This window comes from Rhincodon typus, chromosome 2, assembly GCF_021869965.1.
Source record: "Rhincodon typus isolate 14 chromosome 2, sRhiTyp1.1, whole genome shotgun sequence".
Lineage (NCBI taxonomy): Eukaryota > Metazoa > Chordata > Chondrichthyes > Orectolobiformes > Rhincodontidae > Rhincodon > Rhincodon typus.
The window spans coordinates 119096428-119123101 of record NC_063333.1 but is presented as its reverse complement, the minus strand read 5'-3'; the positions used below and the strand labels follow the sequence as shown (position 1 = coordinate 119123101).

Here is a 26674-nt window from a genome sequence, read left to right as displayed (position 1 = left end):
GGGAAGACAAACCTCTTTTGCATTATCTTGGCAGAGGATTTTTGTAAGCCTAAGTAAACACAGTCTAGCAGGTTCCTCTAAACTCCATTTTTATGACTTGTTCTGTGTGTTGGGTCAGTGTCAAAATTATAATCGAGTGGCAAAGTAACTGATCAAGATTTACTCTTAAAACCCTTTGAAATTCAATATAACCTGATAGAAATCAATCTACAAAACAACGGAAAACAAGCTTTGAAGCACACAATAATGTAATTTCTTCTAGCACCTGTGTGTGCTAGGTCACTGTTTACACAGATGGATACATCTATTAATCAACTATAATGACTTGACTGACAAGGCCAATCTATTTTTTGAACTGAAGAAATTATTTTCAGAGTTGAATTTTTATTAAAGTAATAGTTTAAACTAAAAATGCACATATAAACTATACAGCGACAACTTTCATTTACAATATGTGCCTTTAACATAGCAAAGCATTAAAAATTAATAATAAAAGTCTTCACTTGATAACCTGTCATCAATGTTTGAAGAAGAATTATAAAATGATCTAAAGTTGTAATGTACACTAATCAGGCTAGCATGATGCAACTCAGACTTTTAATGGGAAAATCATGTGGAACTGGTAAATAAAAAAAATCTAAAGAGCAGACAAAATAAAGATTGTAGTAGGCACAGACATGAAACCAATAATGTTCAATATTGTAAATTTCAAACATCAATGAAAACTCTGCCATCATATAAAAAATCAAATGCACAGCTTGTTGATTCATTTTAGGGTTTGAGTAAAGGTTTGTAGCTTGGGGGCTGGTTGTAGATGTTGGTGTGTTTGATGAGCTGGGTGGTTTGATAGCTGATGTTTTGTCCCCTTACTAGATGACATCCTCAGTGCTGTGGAGCCTCCTGTGAAGCGCTGTTGTCTTGTGCCAGTTCAAATTTATCTGGTTCGGTTTCTGCTGCTTCCGGTAGGTGCCAGTTCTGGTTGTGCGTTGTAATGGTCAGTACATTGGGTCTAATTCAATGTGTTTGTGGATGGGGTCCGTAGATGAATGCCAAGCCTCCAAGAATTCCCGGGCTGTCCTCTGTTTAGCTTGTCCAATGATAGCAGTGTTGTCCCAGTTCAAAATGTGGTTTTTCCAGTCTGTGTGTATTGCAACCAAGGACATCTGGTCATGCCATTTAGTTGCTAGTTGGTGTTCGTGGATGTGGGTTGCTAGCTGTCTGCCTGTTTCTCCCACGTAGTGTTTTGTGCAGTCTCCGCGTGGTACCTTGTAAACTACATTCGTCTTGTCCATAGTATCTATTGGGTCTTGAACCCTGGTTAGTTGCTGTCTTAGTGTGGCTGCTAGTTTGCATGCTGTCATGATTTCTAGCAGTCTGGGTAGTCTGGCTGTCAGTTCTGAGATTTTTTTTATATATGGTATGGTGGCTATTGTTTCGGGTTTTGGTGAGTCCTGGTTGTTTTGTCTGTCAGCTAGGCCTCTGTGGATGAAGATGCGGGGGTATCCATTCCTGGTAAAGACCTTGTAGAGGTGTTCTTCTTCTTTCTGCAGATCAGGTGTGCTGCAGTGTGTAGTGGCCCTTTTGAACAGGGTCCTAACGCAGCTCCTCTTGAGTGAGTTGGGGTGGTTGCTGTGATAGTTTAAGACCTGGTCGGTATGTGTGGATTTCCTGTATACTTTTGTAGTGAAGTCTTCATTCTCTTTTCTTTCCACCACCATGTCCAGGAATGGGAATTTGTTGATGTTTTCCTCCTCTCTTGTAAATTTGATTCCTGGGAGTATGGTGTTGATGAGTTGGTGGCTGTTCTCAATTTCTGTTCTTTTTATAATTACAGAAGTGTCATCCACGTATCTGATCCAGAGCTTGGGTTGGATCTTTGGGAGGGCTGTTTGTTCCAGTCTTTGCATGACTGCCTCAGCTATCAGTCCAGAGATGGGTGAGCCCATGGGCATCCCGTTGATCTGCTCATATATCCTGCTGTTGAATGTAAAGTGGGTTGTTAAGCATAGGTCCTGTAGTTTAAGTATGCAGTGTTTGTTGATCTGTTCCTCGTTCTGTCGCCTGTTGCGTGTCTGGTTTCCTTGGCTAGATTTCTGTTGATTGATGTAAACAATGCTGTGACATCGAATGAGACTATCACTTCTTCTTTGTCTATTTTTGTGTTCTTCACGTTGTCCAGAAATTCTTCTGTTGATTGTATGGAGTGTCTTGAACTACTGATTAGATGTTTAAGCTTTTGTTGTAGTTCCTTTGCTAATTTGTGTGATGGGGTTCCTGGTAGAGCCACAATTGGTCTGAGGAGTATGTCAGACTTGTGTACCCTAGGCAGCCCGTAGAATCTTGCTGCTTGTTGATTATTTTTCAGACAAGGCAATGTCTGCAAGTAAAAGATGTTGAGTTTAGATTCTGTTTCTGATATATCTATTTATCCCAAAGCAAATAAACGTTTCATCTCAGAGATAAAATTCCACAGGCATGATTGGGTGTACCTTGTGATCCTGCGATAGGGTTAGATATTTCTCAATGTAGACTAGTGACTACATCTGCAGATCTTGGAACACCTACATGTCTGTTGTTAAGAACAATTTAACCTGGGTTGACCTGGCACAGCATTGATATCTACAGTAAATGAGCAAAATAGGTACAGTACTGCCACCTGTTGACAAGAACTTTCGCCCATGGCTGCTGTGGCTTATTGCCGACTAGTGCTGAATATCAAAAAACACAGATAGCTCAAACAGGTAACATGTGTCATTCAGTTTCTAACAGTTTCATTGATCCTGATCAATATTTATCTCTCACCAACAACAAGAATGGTTGATCTGGTAATTTGTCTCACTGCTATTTATGAAACTTTGATGTGTGCAAATTGGCTGCCACATTTCCTATATTACAACATTAACTATACTTCGAAAATTAATTAATTGTCTGCAACTTCTTTGGGGCATCCCTATAAATGAAAGGCATGATATAAATGAAAATTTCTTGCTTCCTCTCCTCTTTCTCTTGCATTGTTCTTTACCCCCTTTCTTCCTTCATACCATGACATCACTGCCCAATGTCAATGTGGTGCTGCATCTATGTACCAGTTAGTTGCAGAGGTTTTCTGTGGGTTGCAGAAATGGAATGTTGCACCAAAATACTGATAGATTTGTGGAGAGACTTCCCACATCTTCTGTTCTCATCAGATGCAGGAGGCCAACATCAGGAGTCACATTGCAGTGCTTGATATTATATAATCAACCAGATAAGAGATGTTATTACACACCTCAGGAGCAAGAGGGACTTGAACCCAGGCCTTTTGGGCCAAGAGAAAAGACACTACCACTGCATCATAAGAGCCCTCAAATGTTGCAGAGCTTTGCTGCATAAATTCTATGAAGGATGTAAGTGAGATGAGGATTTCTATTGTATCTTCCATATGAACTAACTGAGATATGGATTTACATGAGATGCAATATGAGAGAACTTTAAGGTGAAGTGACAGAAAGAGAAAGTATTATGTACCTTTACAATTTCAGGATATCCCAGAATGTTCTACAGCTGAAGTACTTTTTAATTGTAATTACTTATGTTATTGTAGAAAGTGCACAGGCAATTATTTCACAGCATAACCTCACAAACAAAAAGGTTGCAATGACCAGATAATCTGCTTTACAGTAGTGTTGCTTGAGAGATAAACATTGACCATAACACCAGGAGAATTCCCCCATTCTTCTTCAAAAGCGTCATGGGGTCTTTTGCATTTGCCTCAGATGGCACCTTTTGCAGCATTTCCTCAGTCGTGAACAGGCACATCAGCCAGCCTAGATTTTCTGCCTAGTCTTGGACTTCTTCAGCCACAAACTTCTAACTGTCATCTATCCTATTTGCCAAAATTCTGTCAGTGTTCCTTTGAAATTTTTAACTTCATCAGCCTCAACAGTCAAAAGGATTCAAGCTTTTTACTATCTTTTGTGAGAAGCTTTTCTTGTGTAAAATGTATGATTTATGTATTTAATATCATTTAATTTAGAGTTTGGATTTGAACTAATGGCTTGTGGGTTTTAGTCTCTGTGTCTGAAGGGGTTTAATGATTAACTTGTAAGTATTTATGTGTAGCTATGGTGGGAGAGACTGTTCCTGGTGTGTAATGGGCTTTCGTTTTAATTGGGCTAGTTGTGAGTGAATAAACAGTCCAGTGTGTAACGCATTCAGTTTGTATGGATAGGGATTGATTTGTTTCTTTTGATTAGGAGAAACACTTATAACTTGGAACGAACATCTGTGGGTTTTAGTTTGGCAGAAACAGGATGGGCAAAACAGATACCTCTGACAAAAGCAGATTATTTAGGACTGTTAAGAAATAGGTTACTTCAGTGAAAGCAGTATAATTTTGCAAGTTCCAGATGAGAAGTGTTTGCTTACAACCCTGAAAGAGTTATTTAAAGCTGAGAATGACTATGTTTACTTATATGAAAGTTGAAAGAAGAGGGCATCAAATTCTCAAGACGGGAAATTGTAGCCATTGTTAAATTAATTCCTATAGAAGTGGAAGAGAAGAAAATTCTCCCTGGTATAACTACTGTAAAAGAGGGGATTTGGGATTAATGGGATTGTATTTTGCTGAATGTTTAAAATCCTCAAACTTGTGTTATACGTAAATAGTTTGGTTCTTACTATTTTGATTCTTATTTCTTACATTTAATAAATTACCATTTAATTGTAAAATCCAAGTACGCAACATTGTGTGTTGTGTTTCTGTGAAAATACGATTTTATTAAAACCAAATAAAGCAAAGTATGATCTATCAAGCCAGATTTCAGTCTGGGAACTGACTTGTCCAACAATAACATCAGCTTTACATCACCCTGAATGGTCTAGCTATGTTTTTCAGGCTGTACTTCTTTTTGTGAGGGCACTCCATGTGAAGAAGTAGTTTCTTTATCAATCCTATCAACTCTTTAATCAATTTAAAGACCTCAATTAAATCCTTTATCTTCTACAGTTGAGATTGCAACATGAGTTGCATGCATGTGGATGTATTGCAGAGTTGTATCATGTTCTAGGGAACTGTGAAATGTAATGGAGGGTGTGAATTATTGATGAGGGTCCAAGGCTCCTCCTTATCATGCCACCTTCAGGGCAGCAGAACAAAATAAATTCAAATTTTTAAATTATTGGACCAAAAGATTGGCATTAATTAGATTCCTTTTGGGAGGGAAGGGTTAATCTTTAAATGCTCTTTTCTCTCTATCATAGAGAAACCTATTATCACATCTACCTAGCCTGGCATTGTGGAACAAACCCCCAGTCATCAGGATCCACAGGGAGATCCTAGAGAAAAATGACCACTTCTAATGCCTTGGAAGTGTCCTGTCAGCCTAAGCAGCTATTGATGAAGAGATGCAGCATCATCTCCAGTGGGTATCACAGCCTTCGCCACCTGAATAAAAGGATGTTCGTGAACAACAACATCAGATCCAACACCAAGATCCTGGATTACAGAACAGTGGTGGTTCTGCCCGTCTATATGGCTCTGAGACGTGGACTGTCTGCAGCAGACACCTCAAGGCATTGAAGCAGTACCACCAATGCTGCCTGCGCAAGATCCTGTGAATCTGCTGGGAAGGAAGACACACCAACACCAGCGTCCTCAACCAAGACCAAGCCAACATCTCCAGCATCAAGGTGCTGACCACCCTGATCGGCTATGATGGGCTGGGCACATCATCCATATGACCGACACAAGCACGTGCTCTACTCCCAGCTTCGAAACAGTAGGAAAGCCCCAGGTGGACACAGGAAACGCTTCAGTGATACCCTCAAGGCCCCAGTGGTGAAGTGCAGCATTCCTACACACATTTAGATATCACTGGGCCAAGACCATCCAAAGCTTCTGGGAAGGCATCGAGCACCTTGAGAATTTCTGTTGGGAAAAAATGGAAGCCAGGCAAAAACAGCAAAAGCAGCACGCTACCACACCAATGCCCAATCAATCCCTTCCATGACCATCCACCTGTCCCAAGTGATAACTGCATCGGTCTTTACAGTCACCTCTGGATTCACTCTGAGAGTAGAAGAGAGTCATCCTCATCTGCGAGGGACCACTGATGATAATGATCACTCAACAGAAAATTTTAAAGGTGGCAACATTTCTTTCCAATTTTCTGCCACCACCAAATGCAGTCATGCTTTGAGACCAGTATAAGTACAGAGGAAGACTTAAGTCTTTTTTTTGTACAGCTAGGCTACATGATGAAACCAACAGTCAAAACTGCAAATCTCTGCTCTGTTAGCATATTGTATCAAGTACTGATTCTATATGTGGTCGCTTTGCAATTTTGAGCTTTAGATGGAATAGGGCACATCAGAAATCTGTCCATACTCAGTGCAAGATTTTCAGCCTTTGATTTAAACAATATTCCTAAGAGTAAGATAAAACCTTTTTCACCATGAAATAGTTGCTACATTCTTCCGCCTCTGCACCAAACAACTTTCCATTGCTCAGCAATTTCAACCTCCACCTCAATTCATATTCTCTCATCTTTGATTCACTGTCCTTTCATCCTCCCTTAAACATGCTCTCCATTTAAACTCCTCAACCCTGCATCACAGCACAGCCTCACCTTTGACTTTCTTGTTACATGCTGTCATTACTTCCAACCTATCAATCACCGTTAAGGATATCTCCGATCTCTTCCTTGAATCACTATCCTACATCACCCCTGTTCCTTTTCCAACATTATGTTTTTCAGTGTCTGCCCTGGAGAAAACCCGTACCTCTTACAATTCTCTTACAACTGGTCATTTGAAATTTCAATTGTCTTGTTTTTACATCTCCATTTGCTATAGCATTCTACAACTATTAATTTGCTTAACCACATTCTCATTTGATACCCTAGTACCCAATGCCATCAACACTCTGTCATTGTTGCTTTTCTCCTGAGTATCACCCTGGTCCAGCTCCCAAAATCTTTGAGACAATAGCTTGAATAGACATGGAAGACAACTGGTTTAGCAGCTTATCACCAGATCTTGCTAGACCACATAAAAGCAATATTGGGGCCTGCTTTCCTATGCCAAAACTGCTCACTCTTCCGAGACCATCCTGGAATGCAATAATAAGCCCCATCACAGAACAAAGAACAAAGAATAATACGGTACAGGAACAGGCCCTTTGGCCCTCCAAGCCTGTGCCACCGCATTTTGCCCATCCATGCTAAAACTGCCTTCATTTACAGGATCTATATCCCTCTATTCCCTTCCTATTCATGTATTCATCCAGATGCTCCTTGAATGCTACTTTTGTGTCTGCTTCCACTATCTCCTCTGGTAACATGTTCCAGACACTCACCACCCTTTGTGTGAAAAATGTGCCTCACACATCTCTTTTAAACATACCTCCCTCGCACCTTTAACCTGTGTCCCCTAGTAATTGAGTCCACCACCCTGGGTAAAAGCCTCATACTTTCCACTCCGTCTATGCCATTCACAATCATACAAACTTTATCAGGTCACCCCTCAACCTTTTGCATTCCAGTGAAAACAAACCAGTCTATCCAACCTTTCTTTATAGCTAAAATCCTCCATACCAGGAAACATCTTGGTAAACCTTTTCAGTACCCTCTCCAAAGCATCCATATCCTTCTGGTAGTGTGGTGACCAGAACCGTATGCAGTATTCCAAGTGTGGCCTAACTAAAGTTCTGTACAGCTGCAGCATAACTTGTCTATTCTTATACTCAATTCCCCTTCCAATGAAGGCAAGCATACCATAGGCCTTTTTCACTACCTTACCTACCTGCGCTGTTACTTTCAGTGATTTGTGAACTTACACACCCAGATCTCTCTGCATATCAATATTCCTAAGGGTTCTGCCATTCACTATATAACTTCAACCTGTACTTGACCTTCCAAAATGCATCACTTCACATCTGACCAGATTAAACTCCATCTGTCATTTTTCTGCCCATGCCTCCAACTGGTCAATATCCTACTGTATCCTCTGACAATCCTCCTCATTATCCACAACTCCATCAGTCTTTATACCATCTGCAAACTTACTAATTAGACCAGCTATGTTTTCCTCCAAATCATTTATGCAGATCACAAACAACAGAGATCCCAGCACTGATCCCTGTGGAAGGCCACTAGTCACAACCCTCCACTCTGAAAAGCACTCTTCCACTGCTACCCTCTATCTCCTATGACTAAGCCAGTTCTGTATCCATCTTTCCAGCTCACCCCTGATACCATATGACTGCCTTTTGTACCAGTCTGCCATGAGGGACCTTGTCAAAGGCTTTACTGACATCCACGGAGACATCAACCGCTTTTCTCTCATCAATCATCTTCATCACCTGCTCAAAAAACAGAATGAAGTTACTGAGGCATGACCTCCCCTGCACAAAACCACACTGTCTATCACTAATCAGTCCATTTGTTTCTAAATGCTTATAGATCTTGTCCCTTAGAATCTTTTCCAATAATTTCCTTACCACTGATGTGAGGGTCACAGGCATGTAATTTCCAGGATTATCCCTGCTACCTTTCTTAAACAATGGGGCAACATTGACTATTCTCCAATCCTTTGGGACCTCGCCTGCAGCCAAAGAGGATACAAAGATGTCTGTCAATGCTCCTGCACTTTGTTCTCTTGCCTCAGGACGCAGGGACTTATCTACCTTAATACTTTTTAAGATGGACAACACCTCTTCCTTTTTAATAGCAACTTGGCTTCGAAATTTGACACTCCCTTCCCTGAGATCATCCTCTACCAATTCCTTCTCTTTGGTGAATACCTACACAAAGTATTCTTTTAAGACCTCACCTACGTCTTCTGGCTCCACTCATACATTCCCTCCCTTGTCCTTGAGTTGGCCAACCCTTTCCTTGGCTACCCTCTTTCTTTTTATATATGTATAAAAAGCCTTGGGATTCTCCTTAATCCTGTTTGCTAATGACTTTTCATGACCCATTTTAGCCCTTCTAATTCCTTGTTTAAGTTCTTTCCTACTTTCCCTATATACTTCAAGGGCTTTGTTAGTTTGCATCCTCCTAGACCTTATGTATGCTTCCTTTTACTTTTTGACCAAGGTCTTAACCTCCGTGGTCATCCAAGGTTCATGTAACTTGCCATACTTATCCTTCATTCTCACAGGAATGTGCCGCTCTTGAACAATTATCAACTGCCGTTTGAAATATTCCCACATGTCCAATGCAGATTTATCCTCAAACAGCCGCCTCCAATCAACAGTCTCCAGTTCCTGCCTAATATTGTTGTAGTTTGCCTTCCCCCAATTTAACACCTTCACCTGAGAACTGCTGTTATCCCTATCCATGAGTAACTTAAAACTCATGGTATAATGGTCACTACTCCTGAAATGCTCCCCCTCTGAAACTTCACCCACCTGCCCAGGCTCATTTCCCAAAACTAGGTCCAGTATAACCCCTTCCCTGGTTGGACTTTTATATCTGTTTCACTACTTGGATCAAATCCCATTTGCTTGTTTGAATTGAAATTCAATCATTTTTACCCTCCTTATCTGGCACAGTCATGTGACTTCTACCACAAGGCACACATGATGTAGGTAGATGTGTTAAGTGCACTTCAATTAAACCCTTTTGTTGAACATATTACTGTGGCATACACTCAAAACAGCTATCATCCCTGTACTTGAACTACATTAGCTTTCAGTCAAGCAACACATTGATTTTAAAATTATCTTTCCCTTTCAATCTCTATCCTAGCCACGGCCTCACTCATTCACATATCTGCAATCTCCTCCAGTGCCACAACCCTCCAAGATGTGTGCTTTCAATAATTTTAATAACTCACTGATTTTAATTGGTCCACTATTGGTCACCTTTGCCTTAAACTCTAGAATACCATCCCAAACCTGTCTGCAAGTTTATCTCTTTCTTCTGTATGACCCTGGTGAAGACATACTTTTAAGCATTTGGCCTACTGCTGTAATATCACCTTAAGTAATGTTTCATTTTGTTTTTTATGCTCCTATGAAGTGTCTTGGGATGATTTATGATGTTATGGGCACTAAATAGTTCAGTTTTTGTACTGATTTGAAATATGGCCCCTCACTTGCAGCACAAAATCAGAACATCACCCACAGCCCAATGCTTTTATATTCAGTCCAAGAATATAGGAGTCGCTCGCGAGGCTGGCATTTATTGCACATCCCGGGCGCTTGATGAACAATCTTGAACATTTGCGACTTGTATGGTGAAACTGTTCCCTCCTAACTGTGATAGATCTCCAGATTTTGACCTAGTGATGATGAAGGAAATAAAATGCATGTCCAAGTCAGATTGAAACTTGGAGAGAAGTGGAGATGATGGCCTGCCGTCGTTGCCTTTTTATTTTGTAGAGGTTGCACATTTGAGGTATTGTCAAAGGCTGTATTTCTGACCCATGTATATATTTAATGTGGGCGCATGCTGGGAATGGGACTTTGAAATATTAGCCTTTTGGTACATGACTGCTACCTGCTGGTTAGTATGCTGAAAGAATGACAAAGCAAAGACCATTTTATGGTCTTAAAATAAGTGCTTCTAATTTTAAAAAGTTTGCTAGATTTGGGGAAGGTTCCATCAGATTAAAACATAACAAATATAATTTCTTTATTCAAAAAACAAGGGGGGACTGAAAACTGGAAAATTATAGGCCAGTTAACCTCTTTAACATATGTCATAGGGAAAATGTTAGAAGGTATTATTAAAGACGGTGGGCTGAATCTTACTTTTTTTGGTTCAGACCAAGTTGCACTGCATTTTTTGGAGAAATTTTTGCCACAAGGCCTTGTGGGTTTGCTCCCTCTATCTTACCAAACCCACCTCTTAAACTATCTACCCATCATAAGCTACCTATTCACGTACAATTCTATTCCCATCTTACCACATGCTGTCCAAGAACAACTAACCAATCAGTGGATATCCCAGGATTCATCAGTATCCCTGGCGCCTGCACCATTTTTAAAAGCCTGTTGTGCATCCGACTAAGCACTTGTCAGTCTGAAGCTGCCGTTCTTGGTTCCTGACTTCCGTCTGGAAAAGGCAGGCAGAGGAAAATCAGTGCCAGCCTGGTCTGAGGTTGCCACTTAGGTTAAAGCAGTCTCAGCAATCTGGTGGAATGCACATCGCAGTAAGACGAATGTCAATGACCACCATCTTTGGTCTAATAACTCATACTCACCTTATCTGTTACTGTACTCACCTCCCACCACTCTCACTATTTCATGCAATATCTTTCCTCACTCGCTGTCATCCATACCATCCCAACACCACTAATTCTGCATGCACTCTGTGTTGCTAACTCACTCACTTGGGACACCTCCCCACTGGCACCAAAAGTAACAGCTATGCCAAAACTTTCATCTCCATTAATACGTGCCTCTCTCACTCCAGGAGGGAACCAACATCACAATAAGGCAAACGGTTGCAATACATGTAGCAGGCTGCCTGATATCCAGCTCTTTACGCCTATGTGGGCCACATCCTGACTCTGCCCCGAAGTAGCTGACGGATTGTTTCCGAACCCATAAGCTAGTATTAGAGACTGTCCTTGACTTATGGTGCTAGGACAAAGGATGCCCCCCCCTTGACTTCATGGGGGCCTGCTAAAAACCATGACAAGCTTCCTTCCTTTGTGTCTGCACTAATTTGCAAGGCAAAACATCTCTAGCTGAGAGGTAAAAATGTTCAAAGGCAATATATGGCAGGGATGCTGTGAGCATATAGGAAGACCCAAAAAGAGGTGTCCCCTATTACAGCGAGCAAACTGCCTGGATATGCAGCCTGCTCCTGTCCATGAACTGGCTGCATGTCTCTAAGTACATGTGTACTTGCTTCAGCATCACAATGATAGTTGCCAGTGTAGCCCAAGCTGCATTGAGGAGCAGAAGCATTTGTTACATGAATCAGAGATAATGCTGGCATATATTGGGTGTCAATAGCCATGGGTGTGGGGTGCTTGCCGCTACTGCCAACGGAGCGTGCCCTGACATGTTGGTGTCTGGTGTTATTGTAAAGGTCATTCGTAAAAAGTAGCAAGCTGAATTCAACAGGTATCTGCTCTAGTTTCCTTGTCAAGTTTACTGAATGTCTAATTTATTTGGTGTGTTTGGTAAGATATGAGTTGTGCTATCAAAAAGGTGTTTAGCAAACAGTAATGCCCCGTAATTGGCCACTGCTGAGCACGAAGTTTATTTGTGACAGGCAGAAAAGATGGTGTAAGTTACTCCTGACTTCAAGATGCACCTTGCCAGACATCTCACTATAACTATCACTTAGACCCACATAAGATTCCGCTCTATATTTCTACATTGGAGCAGTATCAATTACAGAAAATATATGATTGAGGACCAGTCACTTGATTATTTTATTTGTTCTCATATTATGTTCCTACATTACACAGTGACTAGACTTCAGCAGTTTAGGACAGCATGGTGGCTCAGTGGTTAGCACTGCTGCCTCACAGAGCCAGGGACCTGGGTTCAATTCCAGCCTCAGGCGACTGTCTGTGTGGAGTTTGCATGTTCTCCCCGTGTCTGCATAGATTTCCTCCCACAGTCCAAAGATGTACAGGCTACGTGGATTGGCTATGCTAAATTGTCCATAGTGTTCAGGGATGTGTAGACTAGGGGGATGGGTCTGGGTGGGATGCTCTCATGGTCGGTGTGGACTTGTTGGGCTGAAGGGCCTGTTTCCACACTGTAGGGATTCTATGATTCTAAAGCAATTTGGCATGTCCTATTATCTAGTAAGGACATATATAAATTTGAGTCTTCCTTTGTTTCTTTCTGACATACAAGGAAATTGGTCAGTTGCTCACATAGGAATTAGAGGCAGAAGTAGGCTACCTGGCTCCAGCATTTGATAAGATTATGCTTTCAACTCTACATTTTAACCTCCTAATTTTTGACTTCCTTGTTAAGTAAAAATTTGTCTAAATCAGCCTTAAAAATATTTGATGACCCTGCCTCTAGTGCACTATGGGGAAAAGAATTTCACATATTCCCTATCATCTGAGAGAAAAGATTTTGCATTTCAACTGATGTTAAATATTCAGAAAAGATAGGAAAGGTATAGCAGGAGGATGGATGGCACTTTTAATTAAGGAAAGCGTTGAAGTACTGGAGAAATATGAACGTTCAGAGAGTTTAGGGACGAAATCAATTTGGCTAGAGCTAAGGAATAAGAAGGGTGCATTTACATTGCTCAGTATAATCAAAAGAACACCAACTATAAGAAGGATATGGAGGAATAAACCTGGAAGAAAATTACAGAGATGTGTAAACATCATGCTATAGTTATAACAAGGGAATTAATTCTTCATATATAAATTGGGGGTGGTAGTGTGAGGGACAGAGAGGGACAAGCATTCCCTCATTAGTAATGTGTCCAGTCCAACAAGAAAGGAGGCACTTCTAGAAATGTTTTTTGGGAATGAAGTGGGTCAAGTAGGACAAGTGACAATGGGAGAACATCTAGTGGTCAATGATCATTGTAATTTAAGATTTAGGATGACGGTGAAAAATAACATTGGTCGATTCAGAGTAAGAATAATCAACTAGCAGAGAGCAGATTTTAATGGGGCAAGAACAGAGCTGGGCAAGTAGACTGGAATGAAAAGTTGGCAGGAAAAACAGTTGCTGAGTTAAGGGCTATCTTCAAAGCTGAGATGGTTTGGCACAGTCAAAGTATATTCCCTCAAAAGGGAAAGGTAGGACAAACAAATTCAGAGGTCTCTAGCTGACAAAGGAGGCAGAAATTAAGTTAACGAAGAAAAAGTGTGCTTAAGGATTAGACAATAAATACAATTGAGAACCAAATATGTAACGTTCAGAAGGAAGATGGAAAAACAAATAGAAGGAGCAAAGAGGGATTCCTTAAAAACACTTGTCACTAACATAAATGGGAATCCCAAAGTCGTCAATAAGCAGATCAATGGTAAGAGTGGTAAAAAGAGGAGTAGAACCCCTAGAAAACAGTGACCATACCATGGTAGTTTTAGGGTAAGAAACTTGGGCTGGAAACAACTGTGCTAAAATTGAATAAGGGTCATGACAAAGGGATAAGTTAGCTTCAGTGGACTGGGAAAAGTGTTTAGCAGACAAGACAGTTGAGGAATAATGGCAGACATTTAAGAAAATAGTTCATGACACACAACAAAACATATCCCAGTGAAGAAGAAAGATTCTAAAAAGGGGATTAACAAACCCGGTTAACCAAGGAAGTTAAGAATAACATTAAAATGAAAGAAAAAAGTATAAAATGTGGCAAAGATTAGTGGTAAGCCTGAGTCAGAAAAATTTTTAGAAGCCAACAAAAGATGGCCAAACAGGCAAGTAATATTAAAATTGACAACAAGAGCTTCTATTCTCTTATTCACTTGTGGGATGCAGACATTGCTGGCTGGCAAGCATTTTATTGCCCATCCTTAGTTGCCCTTCAGAAGGTAGTGATTAGCTGCCATCTTGAACTGCTGCAGTCCCCATGCTGTAGGTTGACCCAGAATGCCCTTGGAGATGGTGTTCCAGGATCTTGATTCAGCGACAGTGAAGGAATGGCAATATATTTCTAAGTCAGGATGGCGAGTTTGGAGGGGAATATGCAGGTGGTGATGTTCCTACGTCTCTGCTGCCCTTGTCCTTCCAGATGGAAGTGGATGTGGGTTTGGGAGGTACTATCTAAGAATCTTTGATGAATTTTTGCAGTGCATCTAATAGATAGTACACACTGCTGCTACTAAGTATTGGTGGTGCATGGAGTGGATGTTTGTGGATGCGGTACCAAACAATTGGGCTGCTTTGTCCTGGATGGTGTCTTTGGAGCTTCACCCACCTAGGCAAGTGAGGAGTATTCCATTACATTCCTGACTTGTACCTTGTAGAAAGTGGACAGGCTTTGGGGAGTCAGGAGTGGAGTTATTTGCTGTAGTAATCCTAGCCTCTAAATATATAAAAAGGAAGAGAGAGATCAAAGCGAATATATGCTCCTTAGAGAATGAGGCTGTGGAAATAGCAATGGGGAACCAGGAAATGAATAACTACTTTGCATTGATCTTATCAGTAGAAAACACAAATAATCTAGAGGCAAAATAGTAAAAGAAACAAAATACAATAACTATCACAAGATAAGAAGTACTAAGAAAGCTAATGGGACTAAAGGCCATTAACTCCATGGAACTGAGTGGTTGCATCCCAGAAAATTAAAAGTAGCAACAGACCTAGCAGATGCACTGGGAATCAGTGGATAAGTCACAAAAAGCTAGCATACAAATTCAGCAAATAATAGGAAAGGCAAATAAAACATTGGCCTTTATGTGAAAGGCAATGGAGTACTAAAATAGGGAAGTCTTGCCAAACTATACAAAGCATGAGTTAGACCAGACTTGGCATACTGTGAACAAGTTTGGTCCCTTATCTAAGAAAAGATATACTGTCATTGGAGGCAGTCCAGAGAAGTTTCACGAGGTTGATCTTAGTTATGGAGGGATAATCTTATGAGAAGAGGCTGAGCTGGTTGCGTCTGTACTTGGAGTTTACATGAATAAGTGGCAACCTTATTGAAATGTATAAGATTCTTAGGATAGATGCACCAACGTTGGTCCCTTTGTGGGAAAGTCTAGGACTAGAAGGCACAATGTTAGAGTACAGAGTTACTAATTTAAGACTGAGTTGAGGACAAATTTCTTTTCTTAGAGGACAATGAATATGTGGAATTATTTCATGTGGGCAGCTTTCAAGACTGTGTTATTAAGAATATTCAAGGCGGAGACATATGGATGTGAAAATGAAGATTATCAGATCAGTCATGATCTCATTGAATGGCACAGTGCATTAACATATAGAAGCAAAAGGCATGAGTGAGCTGTTAAATGAATACTTTCCACTTGCCTTTACCTATAACGCAGATGCTACCCAGCCATGGTGACAGAGGAGGAAACTCAATCACTATAAGTGTTTAAAGTTAATAAGGTTAGAGATATTGGATAAGCTGCTAGTACTTAAAGATGATAAAGGTACAGGTGAGATGCATCCCTAACAGTGAAGAAAGAAAGAGTGATATTCGCAGAGGCACTGACAATAATCATTCAATCTTCCCTGGATTTAACAGAGTTATGTGAGGACTGAGGCTAGGGGGTGACCTTACAGAGTTTATAAAATCATGAGGGGCACAGAGGGGGTGAATAACCAAAGCCTTTTTCCCAGGATAGGGGAGTCCAAAACTAGAAGGCGTTGGTTTAAGGACAGAGGAGCAACTTCTTCATGCAGAGGGTGGTGCATGTATGGAATGAGTTGCTGGAGGAGGACGGTACAATTACAACATTTAAAAGGCATCTAAATGGGTACATGAATAGGAAGGGTTTAGAGGGATATGGACAAAATGCTGGTAAATGGGACTAGATCAGCTTATGATGTCTGGTTGGCGCGGAGCAGTTGGACCGAAGGGTCTGTTTCTGTGATGTATAACTCCATGACTGAAGAATGCAAACAGTACACTCTTGTTCAAAAAAGATCAGCTCAGGAAATACAGACTGGTTAGTTTAATCTTGATGGTGAGGAAGCTTCTAGAAAAAAAAAACTCAGGATATAATCAATAATCATAGAAAAATGAAGGTTTGTTTGGAAGAGTCAACATGGATTCTTAAAGGAAAGGCATATCCAATTTGCTGGAGTTTATTGAAGAGGTAACAGAGAAGGTTGATGAGGACAAAGTCACTTTTGTGTTGTACATGTACTTACAAGAGACATTGCCAGATTTTTGAGAAAAGTTACAGATCATGGAATAAAATGGAACAGAAGCAAACATAGATCCAAAATTGCCAAGTGATAGGAAACAAAGAATACTGTTAATGGATATTTTGCAGGCTAGAAAAAAGGTTTTTTAGTAGATTTCCCCAGGGGTCAATATTTTCAAACCGTCATTAAGGTCTGGAATGTTCTACCTGGAACTGTGGTGGAGGTCAGCTCAGTTGAGGTATTCAAAAGGGCCTTGGATAACTTTTAAAATAGAAACAACGTCAGGGAAAAGGCAAGAGACTGGCACTGATAAAATGATCAGAAAGCCATTGCAGACATGGTGGGCTGAACAGCCTTATGCACTATAACAATTTGGCGATTCTGTGAATGGGGTTGCTCCTCCTGGCCAGGCATGGAGGCCTAAACATACCCTATAAAACCTAAACTTTCCCCTAATTATCTCAGGGCACTGGCCATGACAAAAGCTCAGAAGCCAGTCCTTCACATCCACTGTAGCCATGACTGCCACTATAGGCCCCCACAGCCACAGCCAGGGCAACAAAGCAGGAAAGCTGCTAAACTCCGTCTGGAGCAAGGCGCAGGTGTCACTATCTTCTATCACCAGATTAGTAGCTGTCCCACAAGTTCCCACCAGCTACAATTCACCGCAGGCCACATTCCACCATGCGCCACAATCTGAGCCCAGTATGACCGACACCCACTTGGACCGGTAGAGGGGAAGGAGGGCCAATGCGCTGCAGCCCACCAAGGAGCAGCCCAAGTGTGCAGTGGCCTGCAGAAAGCCAGATTTTGGCAGCCAGCAAGTAGGGTGCTGTGGTCTCTCAAAAGGATCATTTAGCCACAACACAGACAGGAACAAGAAATGGTCCAAGCAGGTGGCCAGGGGTCTGACAAGCAAAAGCCCCTTGCCGTAGACAGCAAGCTGCATGCCCAGGGTTCCATCTTGGTGGGTTTACTACAGGAGATGCTGTAAGTAGAAACCTATGTACGCTTTTAAACATTTAAATTTGTTTTATTTTAACATTTGTTTGATTTAGCAATGTAAGAATTTAGTTGTTTAAAGTAATGTATTTCAACTTACAGGAATTTTTTAAAAATTCTCTCTTGGGATCTGAGTATCACTGGCTGACCAGCGTTTACTGCCCATTCCCAGTTGCCCTTCAGAAGGTGGTGAGCTGCCTTCTTGACCATTGCAGTCCATGTGCTGTAGGTAGACTCACATTGCTCTTTAGGATGGCGTTCCAGGATTTTGACCCAGTGACAGTGAAGGAATGGCAGCATATTTCCAAGTCAGGATGGTGAGTGGCTTGGAGGGGAACTTGCAGCTGGTAGTATTCCCATGTATCTGCTGCCCTTGTCCTTCTCGATAAAAGTGGTCACAGGTTTGAAAGGATCTTTGGTAAATTTCTTGTGTACATTTGGTGATAATACACACTGCTGCTGCTGAACGTCAGTGGTGGAAAGAGTGGATGCGGTTCCAATCAATTGGGCTGTTTTAGCCTTGATGATGTCAAGCTTCTTGAGTGTTGCTACAGCTGCACTCATTCAGGCAAGTGGGTAGTATTCCATCACACTCCTGACTTGTGCCTTGTGGATGGTTTTGGAGACTTAAGAAGTCAGTTACTTGTTGCTGTATTCCTAGACTCTGACTGGTCCTATAACTACTGTATTTACGTAGCAAGTCCAGTTAAGTTTCTGGTCAATGGTATGCTCATGGATGTGATAGTGGAGGATTCAGTGATGGTTACATCATTGAATGTGAAGTGGTGGTAATTAGATGGTCTCTTGTTGATGATGGTCATTGACTGGCAATGTTTAAAAAAATTGCTGTCAGCTAAAGAATCCCCTACAGAACTTCACTCCTATGGGAATCAATACTTCTCAAAATCATCATAGTAGTAATTTTCTGGAATATAACCACAGGACTTTCTGTATATGCAATATTCAACTAATCGCTCTTTCAAATTCCCTCAGTGGATGTCTTCCAGGTACCTTTTCTTGTTCTACTGCTCCTACATAATAGTACCACACTTGTCCCAGTATAGCTCCTCGAAGGCTGCTGACTTTCAGTTGAAGTACTGCAGGTGATCACTAAGGATGACTTTAGGCAGGTCTAAGTCTTGATTGTCCAGTTCCAGGCTGCTGACTTTGGCACGAGCAGCAGTCTTCTCAGTTAAGGCAGGCAACAGAAAGGGCACTGGCAGAATGGCAACAGTAGCACTGGGAGACTGAAAGTGGATAACATAACTGTACGCCATGAAACCAATGCCACAATGGGGGTGCAGTGCCTCAGTAATGCTAGCAATCCGTTGGAAAGGCAAATTGGTGGAGTGACGTGAGGTCCTACAAGCCCTTCAGCATTGACATTTACTGCCATAAATGGGAAACAGTTCGAACCTGTGTGGCACCAAACTAGGATTTTATTTCATCTGATATTCCACTCTAGAACCTAGACACAAAGGGGCAAGTATTCTTACCTCATTGCGGGACTGAAATTATCAGGCAGGCTTTTAGATTGCTCATGGGAGCAGATTCCTGGATTTTCGTCCCCTTTTCCATTTCCAGTAATTTTCAGGGATTTGGGCTAAGTGGATATAAGCAATTATATTGCCATGCTCTTGCAAAACCCACCATCCCCACCTGCAGAAACTCTTCGTGTGAGAACTTTCTGTTTATCTATTAGGGATCTGGTAGAGGAGATGTTGTACACGACAGTCGTGTGCAATAGACTGTTACTTGGTGGCTCATGCACTCCTTCTAATTTCTCATACCTGGAGGAATCGGCCTTTCACGTTTATGTGCAGTGTGTGAAATTGCAGCCCTTGCTTCACTTTCCGAGGAAAGTGCTAATTAATATATTCAGTTCCACGCCCTGGATCTTTGGCCACCTGGTGCAAAGCTGAGTAGGTTTGGGCAGCGCCTCGCGGGTAGCTTCGCCTGGGCCTGGCCAAGGTGTCCTAGGTAGCAGACAGCCATCTACCCCAAGCGTCTACTTCTCTTCTGCGGCTACGGAGCAACCGCAGGTGCCTGCCATTCGGGCACCAGAGGATGGGGCGGTGCTGGACTCCATCATTAATCCTGAGAATGTTTAAGTTTTCTTTGAAAGGTTGGCTTTCTGTTACAGCTATGCCATTTGCCAAAGAAACACTCAGTTCCTCTCACAGCCTGGAAGATTACTGAAAAAAAGCCGCACCCCCGCTGTCTCTTATCTCCAGTCTCCACGTTTATTCTGCAGCGAGTACACTCATACACAGCCTGCACCATCCTGTCACTCACTCGGCCCCCTCTCCGGTCGCTAAGGGCTCTTCAGCACTTCCTCCCATTCTTCACTCCGATTGGATGCTGTTTTCCCGCGTGCGCCACAACTGCCATTTTGAACCGAGGAGCTTCAGCGGCTTGAATTCGGCCGCCCGCCTACCTGAGTGATTGTCTCCCGGTCTCACATTGTGTCCAGGTAAGTTCCGCGCCAGTCATCCTGCCCTGTGCTTACCGACCTTCGGAGTTACTTGGGTGGGAGAAGAGAGAGGGAGAGATGCAGAAGAAGAAGGAAAAAACAGCAACCGCGCCGTCTCCTGGGCCGCCGCTGGCGGATCCAACTGGTATGTCCGGACCAGGCTGACAGAAATCCGCAGCTTTGCCTCAGGTTAACCGAGGAGCCCGTCCACACTCTGAATCCCAGGGATACTGAGTGAGGCTCAGGCCGCGATTTATGAACGCCGAGGTGGAGCAATTTCATAAACATGAGGACGGATTGTCTGTAAACTGTGGGCCGGACTCTGTCCCCAGTAAATTGCACCATAATCAGTGCGGATTATGATAACCTAAAAGACCAGTGTGCATCAAGTTAAACCCGATCTCTCTTCGCCAACCCACCACCCTCTCTGCAAGCTCCAGGCTGCAGTTTCCATTATCTTCCTGTCTCTGTTTTGTGTTTCCCGCCATCAGATCGTCTAGAAGAACGAAACAGTTTTGTTTCCATTCTAAAGGGGTTACTCACCACGGGAGCGTGTTACGTAAACAATAAACCTTCAGTTTTGCTTGAAAAATGAAAGATTGGGAAAATAAATTGTTACGAAGCGAAATGACATGACTTATAATCACAGTACTGCGCCAGCTTTTTACCTATTCAAACAGCCTTCTTTGAAATAAAGTCTTGTGGGCTAATTTTTAACAACTTTTCCAGAAAAGTAACATCCAACTAATATGAAATTGATGCGAACACCAAAAGACCTGCGGATGCTGGAAATCGGAAACAAAAACAGAAGTTGCTGGAAAAGCTCAGCAGGTCAGGCAGCATTTGTGCAGAGAAATCGGAGTTAACGTAACTCTGATTTGTCTTCATAGATGCTGCCAGACCACGATGACATCGATGTACCTCACTTTAAAAAAAAATTACTAGGTTTATGTTTAGTGTTGATTAAGGGGTTATGCATTTAAGACCAGTGAGGAGGAATTTCATCTGAGGGTAGTGGATCTGTGGAACTCTGTGCCGCAGAGAGATGTCCAGGCTGGGTCATTCGGTATGTTCAAGGATGAGAGAGACATTTTTTAATCGGTCAGGTGATGGAGGGTTATAGTGAAAACGCAGGAGACTGGAGTCGAGGGTTAGCAGGTCACCCGTGATCTGCCGTGATTGTCTTGCAGAGCAGACTCCGGCTGAATGACCTCCTCCTGCTCCTATGTCATGTGGTCTTATCGTTTGTTTTGGTCTATTTCTGAAATATGTCAGGTGGGTTTCATCAGAGCAGTGAATGAGAACATTTTGATATTACTTTGAAAGCAGTGTTATTATAATCTGGAACATAATTAGAATAGCTACCAGGATCTCAGGGAACAATGCAGAGTTTGAGGGAAGGAGCAGAGAAATGGGACTGATTAAACTGCTCCTTCAAAGAGCAAGCGCCACTGCATGAGGTGACTGGCTCCACATGTCAACTTACTTTGCTGCATTCTGTGTCCTGGAGCATGTCTTTAGAGATTATTTGCAACACTATGGCTAAGTGCTGTAGTTTTGTTTATCTATGTAAGATAAGGAGGAAGGTCCTAAATCAAGCAGAATGAGAATCAAACCCCATGCTAGCCAACTGAGCTAACCACATCTTGTTTCATGATTTTCAAAAGATCTTGAGTCACCCTGTATTTAATTCGCAGTGTTAGTGAGATTCTATACCACAGTATCATCAATGGAAAAACTGACTGCATAATTTCTGTGAACAAACCTCTTTCAGATTATTATCTGGAAATTATTGAGTAAATTGTGCAAAATTTTGTGTTCTATTCAATCCAGTGATGAGTATTAAAGCTTCCATTCAAAACTACTGACTACCTACTGTACCATTGCCCCTCTGCTTCCCTGTTCTACCCCCACTGCAGCTGAAACCTTTATCTGGTCTTTTTGACGTGATTACTGAAAAACCTTACTTGGTGATCTATTACCCTCCCTTAACAATCTCGGCTCATTCAAAACAGAATTGGTATCATGTCCTTCCATGCATGCGAACTGAAACTGGCTTCCTGTTCCTTGATGCATTGAATTTAATATCCTTGGCCACATTTCTAAATTCCTCCCTATTTTCACCTTGCTCAATGTCTGCTGTCTGTGCTTTTCATTCTGGTTGCTTTCCGAACTGGCTCTTTTTGAATGTGCATCTCCCTCTTACCTTTTATGCTGGTAACATCTTCAGCTGTTTTGACCTTGCTCTTTGATATGGTCTTCCAAAGTGACTTCCTCTATTCTTTAACATTTGATAACTGTCTTTGGGTCTATGTTTGTCACCAGTGTTTTTAGTAATTGGTTCTTAGTCATCAACATGTTTGATTGCTAAGTCCATTCACCCATCATTCTGTCATTGATTTGAATTGACTCTTGGAAAAACCTTGACTTAATATTCTCATCCTTATTTTCAAATCCCTCTATTCTTGCTGTCTCCTATCTCTAACTACTACCAACCCTTCAATTCATGTATAACTGCATTCCTTCACTTGGTTTTAATCATTTCCTGTTGTGAATATGCTTTCAGTTGCCTCGGCTCTAAGGGAGCACAACCTCGTTAAACCTCTGTCCTTTTTCTTCTTTTCAAAACCTCCTTAAAACCTATCTCTTTAGTTAAAGTTTTTGATCATCTCTAAGTCTCCCTGTGATGTGTAGTGTTTAATTTTGATAAAGCTCCTGTGAGATACTTTGAAATCTGTCATTATCAAAGGTATTGTATAAATGTAAACCGTTGTGTTTCTGCATAATATTAGTGTATTGCTATCAAGTGTGCTGCAGGAATTTAAGTTAAAATGAGCTTTCACTTCTTACTTACCTTTTGAACCTGAAGTTCAGTTCTCTCTGTATTTCATGTGATTAACTGACTCAATTTCTAACCATTTTTTTAAAAATCCTAACTAAATCTTGTGTTGGCATTCTTAGTAAGAATCGACAAAATGTATTACTTGAAAATTGCAATTCTGTTTTATCATAAATGACCAAGTTAGACCGTAAGATATAGGAGCAGAATTAGGCCCATTTGATCATGGCTGATTATGTTTCTGAATCCGCTCTCCTGTCTTCATCCTCTAACCTTTGATCCCTTTATTAATCAAGAACCTATGTATCTCTCTCTTAAATACACTCAATGACTTGGTCTCCACAGCCATCTGCAGCAATGGGTTCCACAGATCAGCCACTGTCTGGCTGAAGGAATTCCTCCAATCTCAGTTCCAAAGAATTGTCCCTTCACTCTCAGGCTGTGCCCTTGGGTCCTAGTTTCTCCTACTAGAGGAAACATCTTCTCCATGTCTGCTGCATACAGACTCTCGGTATTCTGTAATTTTCAATGAGATCCCCCTCATGCTTCTAAATTCCATTGAGTATGGACCCAAAGTTCTCATATGATAAGTCCTTCACCCCCAGAAACATGCTTGTAAACTTCGTTTGGATGCCCTCTAAGGCTAGCACATCTTCCTTTGATACGGGGCTTAAAACGCTCAATATTCCAAATGTGGTCTGAGCAGAACCTTATACAGTTTCAGCAGTACATCTTGCTCTTGCATTCTAGCCCTCTTGGAATGAATGCTAGCATTGCATTTACCTTCCTAACTACCAACTGAACCAGCATGTTAATTTTAAGAAAATTCTGAACTGGGACTCCCAAGTTGCTTCATACTTCAGATTTCTGAAGCCTTTCCCATTTAGAAAATGGTCTACGCCTCTTCTTCCGGTCGAAGTGCATAACCTCACGCTTTCTAACATTGTATTCCGTCTGCCATTTCTTTGTTCACTCTCCCCTACCTGTCCCAAGTCCTTCTACAGCATCTCTGCTTCCTCAACACTACCTGTCCCTCCAATTATCTTTGTGTGATCTGCAAACTTAGCAACAGTGCCCTCAGTTCCTTTGTCCAGATTGTTAATGTATAGTGTGAATAGTTGTAGTCCCAGTTCTGAGCCCTGCGGAACTCCAGTAGTCACCAGTTGCCATCCTGAAAAAGATCCCTTTATCCCCTTTTTCTGCTTTCTGCCAATCAGCCAATCCTCTACCCATTCCAGTACCTTGCCCCTAATACCAAGAGCTCTTATCTTATTTCGCTGCCTCCTGTGTGACACCTTGTCAAAGACTTTCTGAAAAGTTTCTTGGGATGCATGCTCATTTTTGACTTAATTCAGTTTTTGTCTGTAACTTTTGCTTAATGCCTTACTACATCCCAAATAAAATTCTACCAAATTTCACGAAAGTGTCTTAGTGATGACATTCCTCCTTTTTTTTTGTAAGTTTTCTATTTTGTCAAAGTAACACATTACGTTTCCTAATCCTTCACTATAACTAACCCAGCTTCAGTACCTAAGGAAATGCCTGTAGATTGAGATGGAAAGGAAAAACCTAAACGGTTCTCATGAAAACTTTCGGATTAAGGCAATGCAATTGAAACTTTCAAACAATGTAGTATTGCTTGTTTTCTGATTTTGCTTTTGTGGGTTTTCAATTTACAATTGCTGGGCCAGCAGAGAAACTGAAACTGTTAATTCAAGATGCATAGTTTTGTACAGTAGTTTGAAGGCAATTCAACCCCATACTGTGATAGCATGTTGTACGACAAAGTGACACTATCTGTTGCAACCACAAGTGGTTTGTGTTGTTCTCTATAGGGTGATTTGACATTTTTCTAATGTCATGTGTCCATCTTAAATATGCTTAAATTAATTGTTGAAATACATTGTGTCTGTTCAGATTTCCTGGTGTTTTTCTGTCTGATCAGTAGAAACTGCTTAGCAATCACTGCTTAGCCCATAAAATTCAAAGGGTATCTGTTGCACAGACACTATTTGTTGCATAAAGGTAAAGATTTTTTTAAAAATTCAAACAGCAGTATTATATGAACATGGTGTCATTGCTGGTAATGGGATGTTTACACCAATCAAGAGAACATGTGCCACAGTGTTGACTTTCTTTCTCTGGCAGATTGGCCATTACTGGTCACTTCCTCTGTCACTTGTGCAAGGCTGTTGATTACTGGCTGTCTGTAATTGCCCTTTTGAAGGTGATGCTGAGGTGCCTCCTTGAACTGCTGTAGTCATTGGGATGCAGGATTGCCAGCAATGCTGATAGAAAGGGAATTCTAGGATTTTTGATGCAGAGATTATGGTGGTCAGTGGTTTATAACTTAGCAGGAAACTTCACAAGTAGTATTGTTTCCTTTGTATCTACTTTCCTGGTCCTTTGAGATGCTAGAGGTTGTGGATTTGGAAGATGCTGTCAAAGCTGTCTTGGTGAGTTGCTACAGTGAATTTTATAGATGCTATGTCCTGCTGTGCATTGGTTAGAGGAGTGAATGTTAAAGGTCATGGATGGGGTACCAATTAAGCAGGCTGCTTTGTCTCGGATGGTGTTAAACTTGAATGTGGGAGCTACATCCATCTGGGCAGTTGGAAGAGTATTCTGTCACTGCTGAATTGTGCCTTGTAGACTGTAGCCAGGTATTGGGGAGACAGGATGTGAGTTGCTTGCTGCAGAATTCCCGGCTTCTGATATGTTCCTAAAGCCACAGTATTTACATGGATGGTCCGGTTCACTTTCTGGTCAGTGATAGTCCCCAGTATGGTGATAGTGGGGAATTCAGTCATTGTAATGCCATGAATATCCTGGGCTGATAGATTCTGTCTTGTTTGAGATGGTCATTGCTCAACTTGTATTGTGTGATTATTAGTTGCTATTTATCAGTCCAAGCCTGGATATTGTCCATGTTTTACTCCATGTGGACATTGGTGGCTTTAGTATCTGAATAGACACCAGAGGTACTCAACATTGTGCGGTCATCAGAGAAAATCCTCATTTCTAATTTTATGATGCAAGGAAGATCATTGCAGCAGCTGAATGTGTTTGAACCTAGGACATGACCTTGAGGAACTGTAGCAGTGATGTCCTGTGACTAAGATAATTGTTCTTCAACAACCATAACCATCTTCCTTGTGGATGTCATTCCTAAAGGGGGGGGAGAGAATCTAAACTCTGCGACCTGCCACATCTAGTCGTGAATGGTGATGGACAATTAAAGCATTTCCTAGTGGAGGATGCAGTTCCACAAATATGTCAGCAGTGCCTTGTAAAGCCTCTGAGGTCCTCAGCATCAAGATGGCAGCCTTCAGCCAATTCAGTTCACTCCAACTGTTGTCAAAAAACAGTCAGAGGTTCTGGACACTGCAAACATAATAGTTCTCTCAGCATTCTGGTAATAACCCCAAAATCTAGCCAAGCTGTACCAGTACAGCTATAATACAGGTCATTTTGCTATAATGCATGTTTCATTAACGCGATTGGCGAAAAGTGGACCCTGTTTGGATAATGCGAACTTTCTGCTGTGCAGCTGTAGTGATTGTCTATAGCGATTTTTTTTTTTTTTTTTTTTTTTTTTTTTTTTTTTTTTTTTTTTTTT

The 26674-nt window shown here is 41.5% G+C and overlaps 2 protein-coding genes across 3 annotated transcripts in view; one reads left to right on the top strand and one right to left on the bottom strand.

The window, feature by feature from the left end:
• Positions 1 to 360: 360 nt before the first annotated feature.
• On the bottom strand, positions 361 to 20046 carry LOC125485163. The gene is made up of 2 exons (XM_048606700.1): positions 17844 to 20046; positions 361 to 2377 (listed from the first exon to the last, which is right to left on the bottom strand). Exon 2 carries the CDS (start codon positions 1950 to 1952, stop codon positions 996 to 998), a length of 957 nt encoding a protein of 318 aa, XP_048462657.1. The 5' UTR covers positions 1953 to 2377; positions 17844 to 20046; the 3' UTR covers positions 361 to 995.
• Positions 20047 to 20088: 42 nt separating this feature from the next.
• The window catches only part of dek (DEK proto-oncogene), a 36658-nt gene continuing 30072 nt past the window's right edge, over positions 20089 to 26674 (top strand). For both annotated transcript variants that reach the window (XM_020509916.2, XM_048606687.1), the window contains exon 1: positions 20089 to 20216. The gene's annotated coding sequence lies outside the window, so the exon portion shown is untranslated. The remainder of the gene's footprint in view (positions 20217 to 26674) is intronic.

What these genes read in the sequence shown, in the direction of transcription:
- LOC125485163 (XM_048606700.1), bottom strand. Translation starts at nt 1,952, where the DNA reads ATGCCCATGGGCTCACCCATCTCTGGACTGATAGCTGAGGCAGTCATG.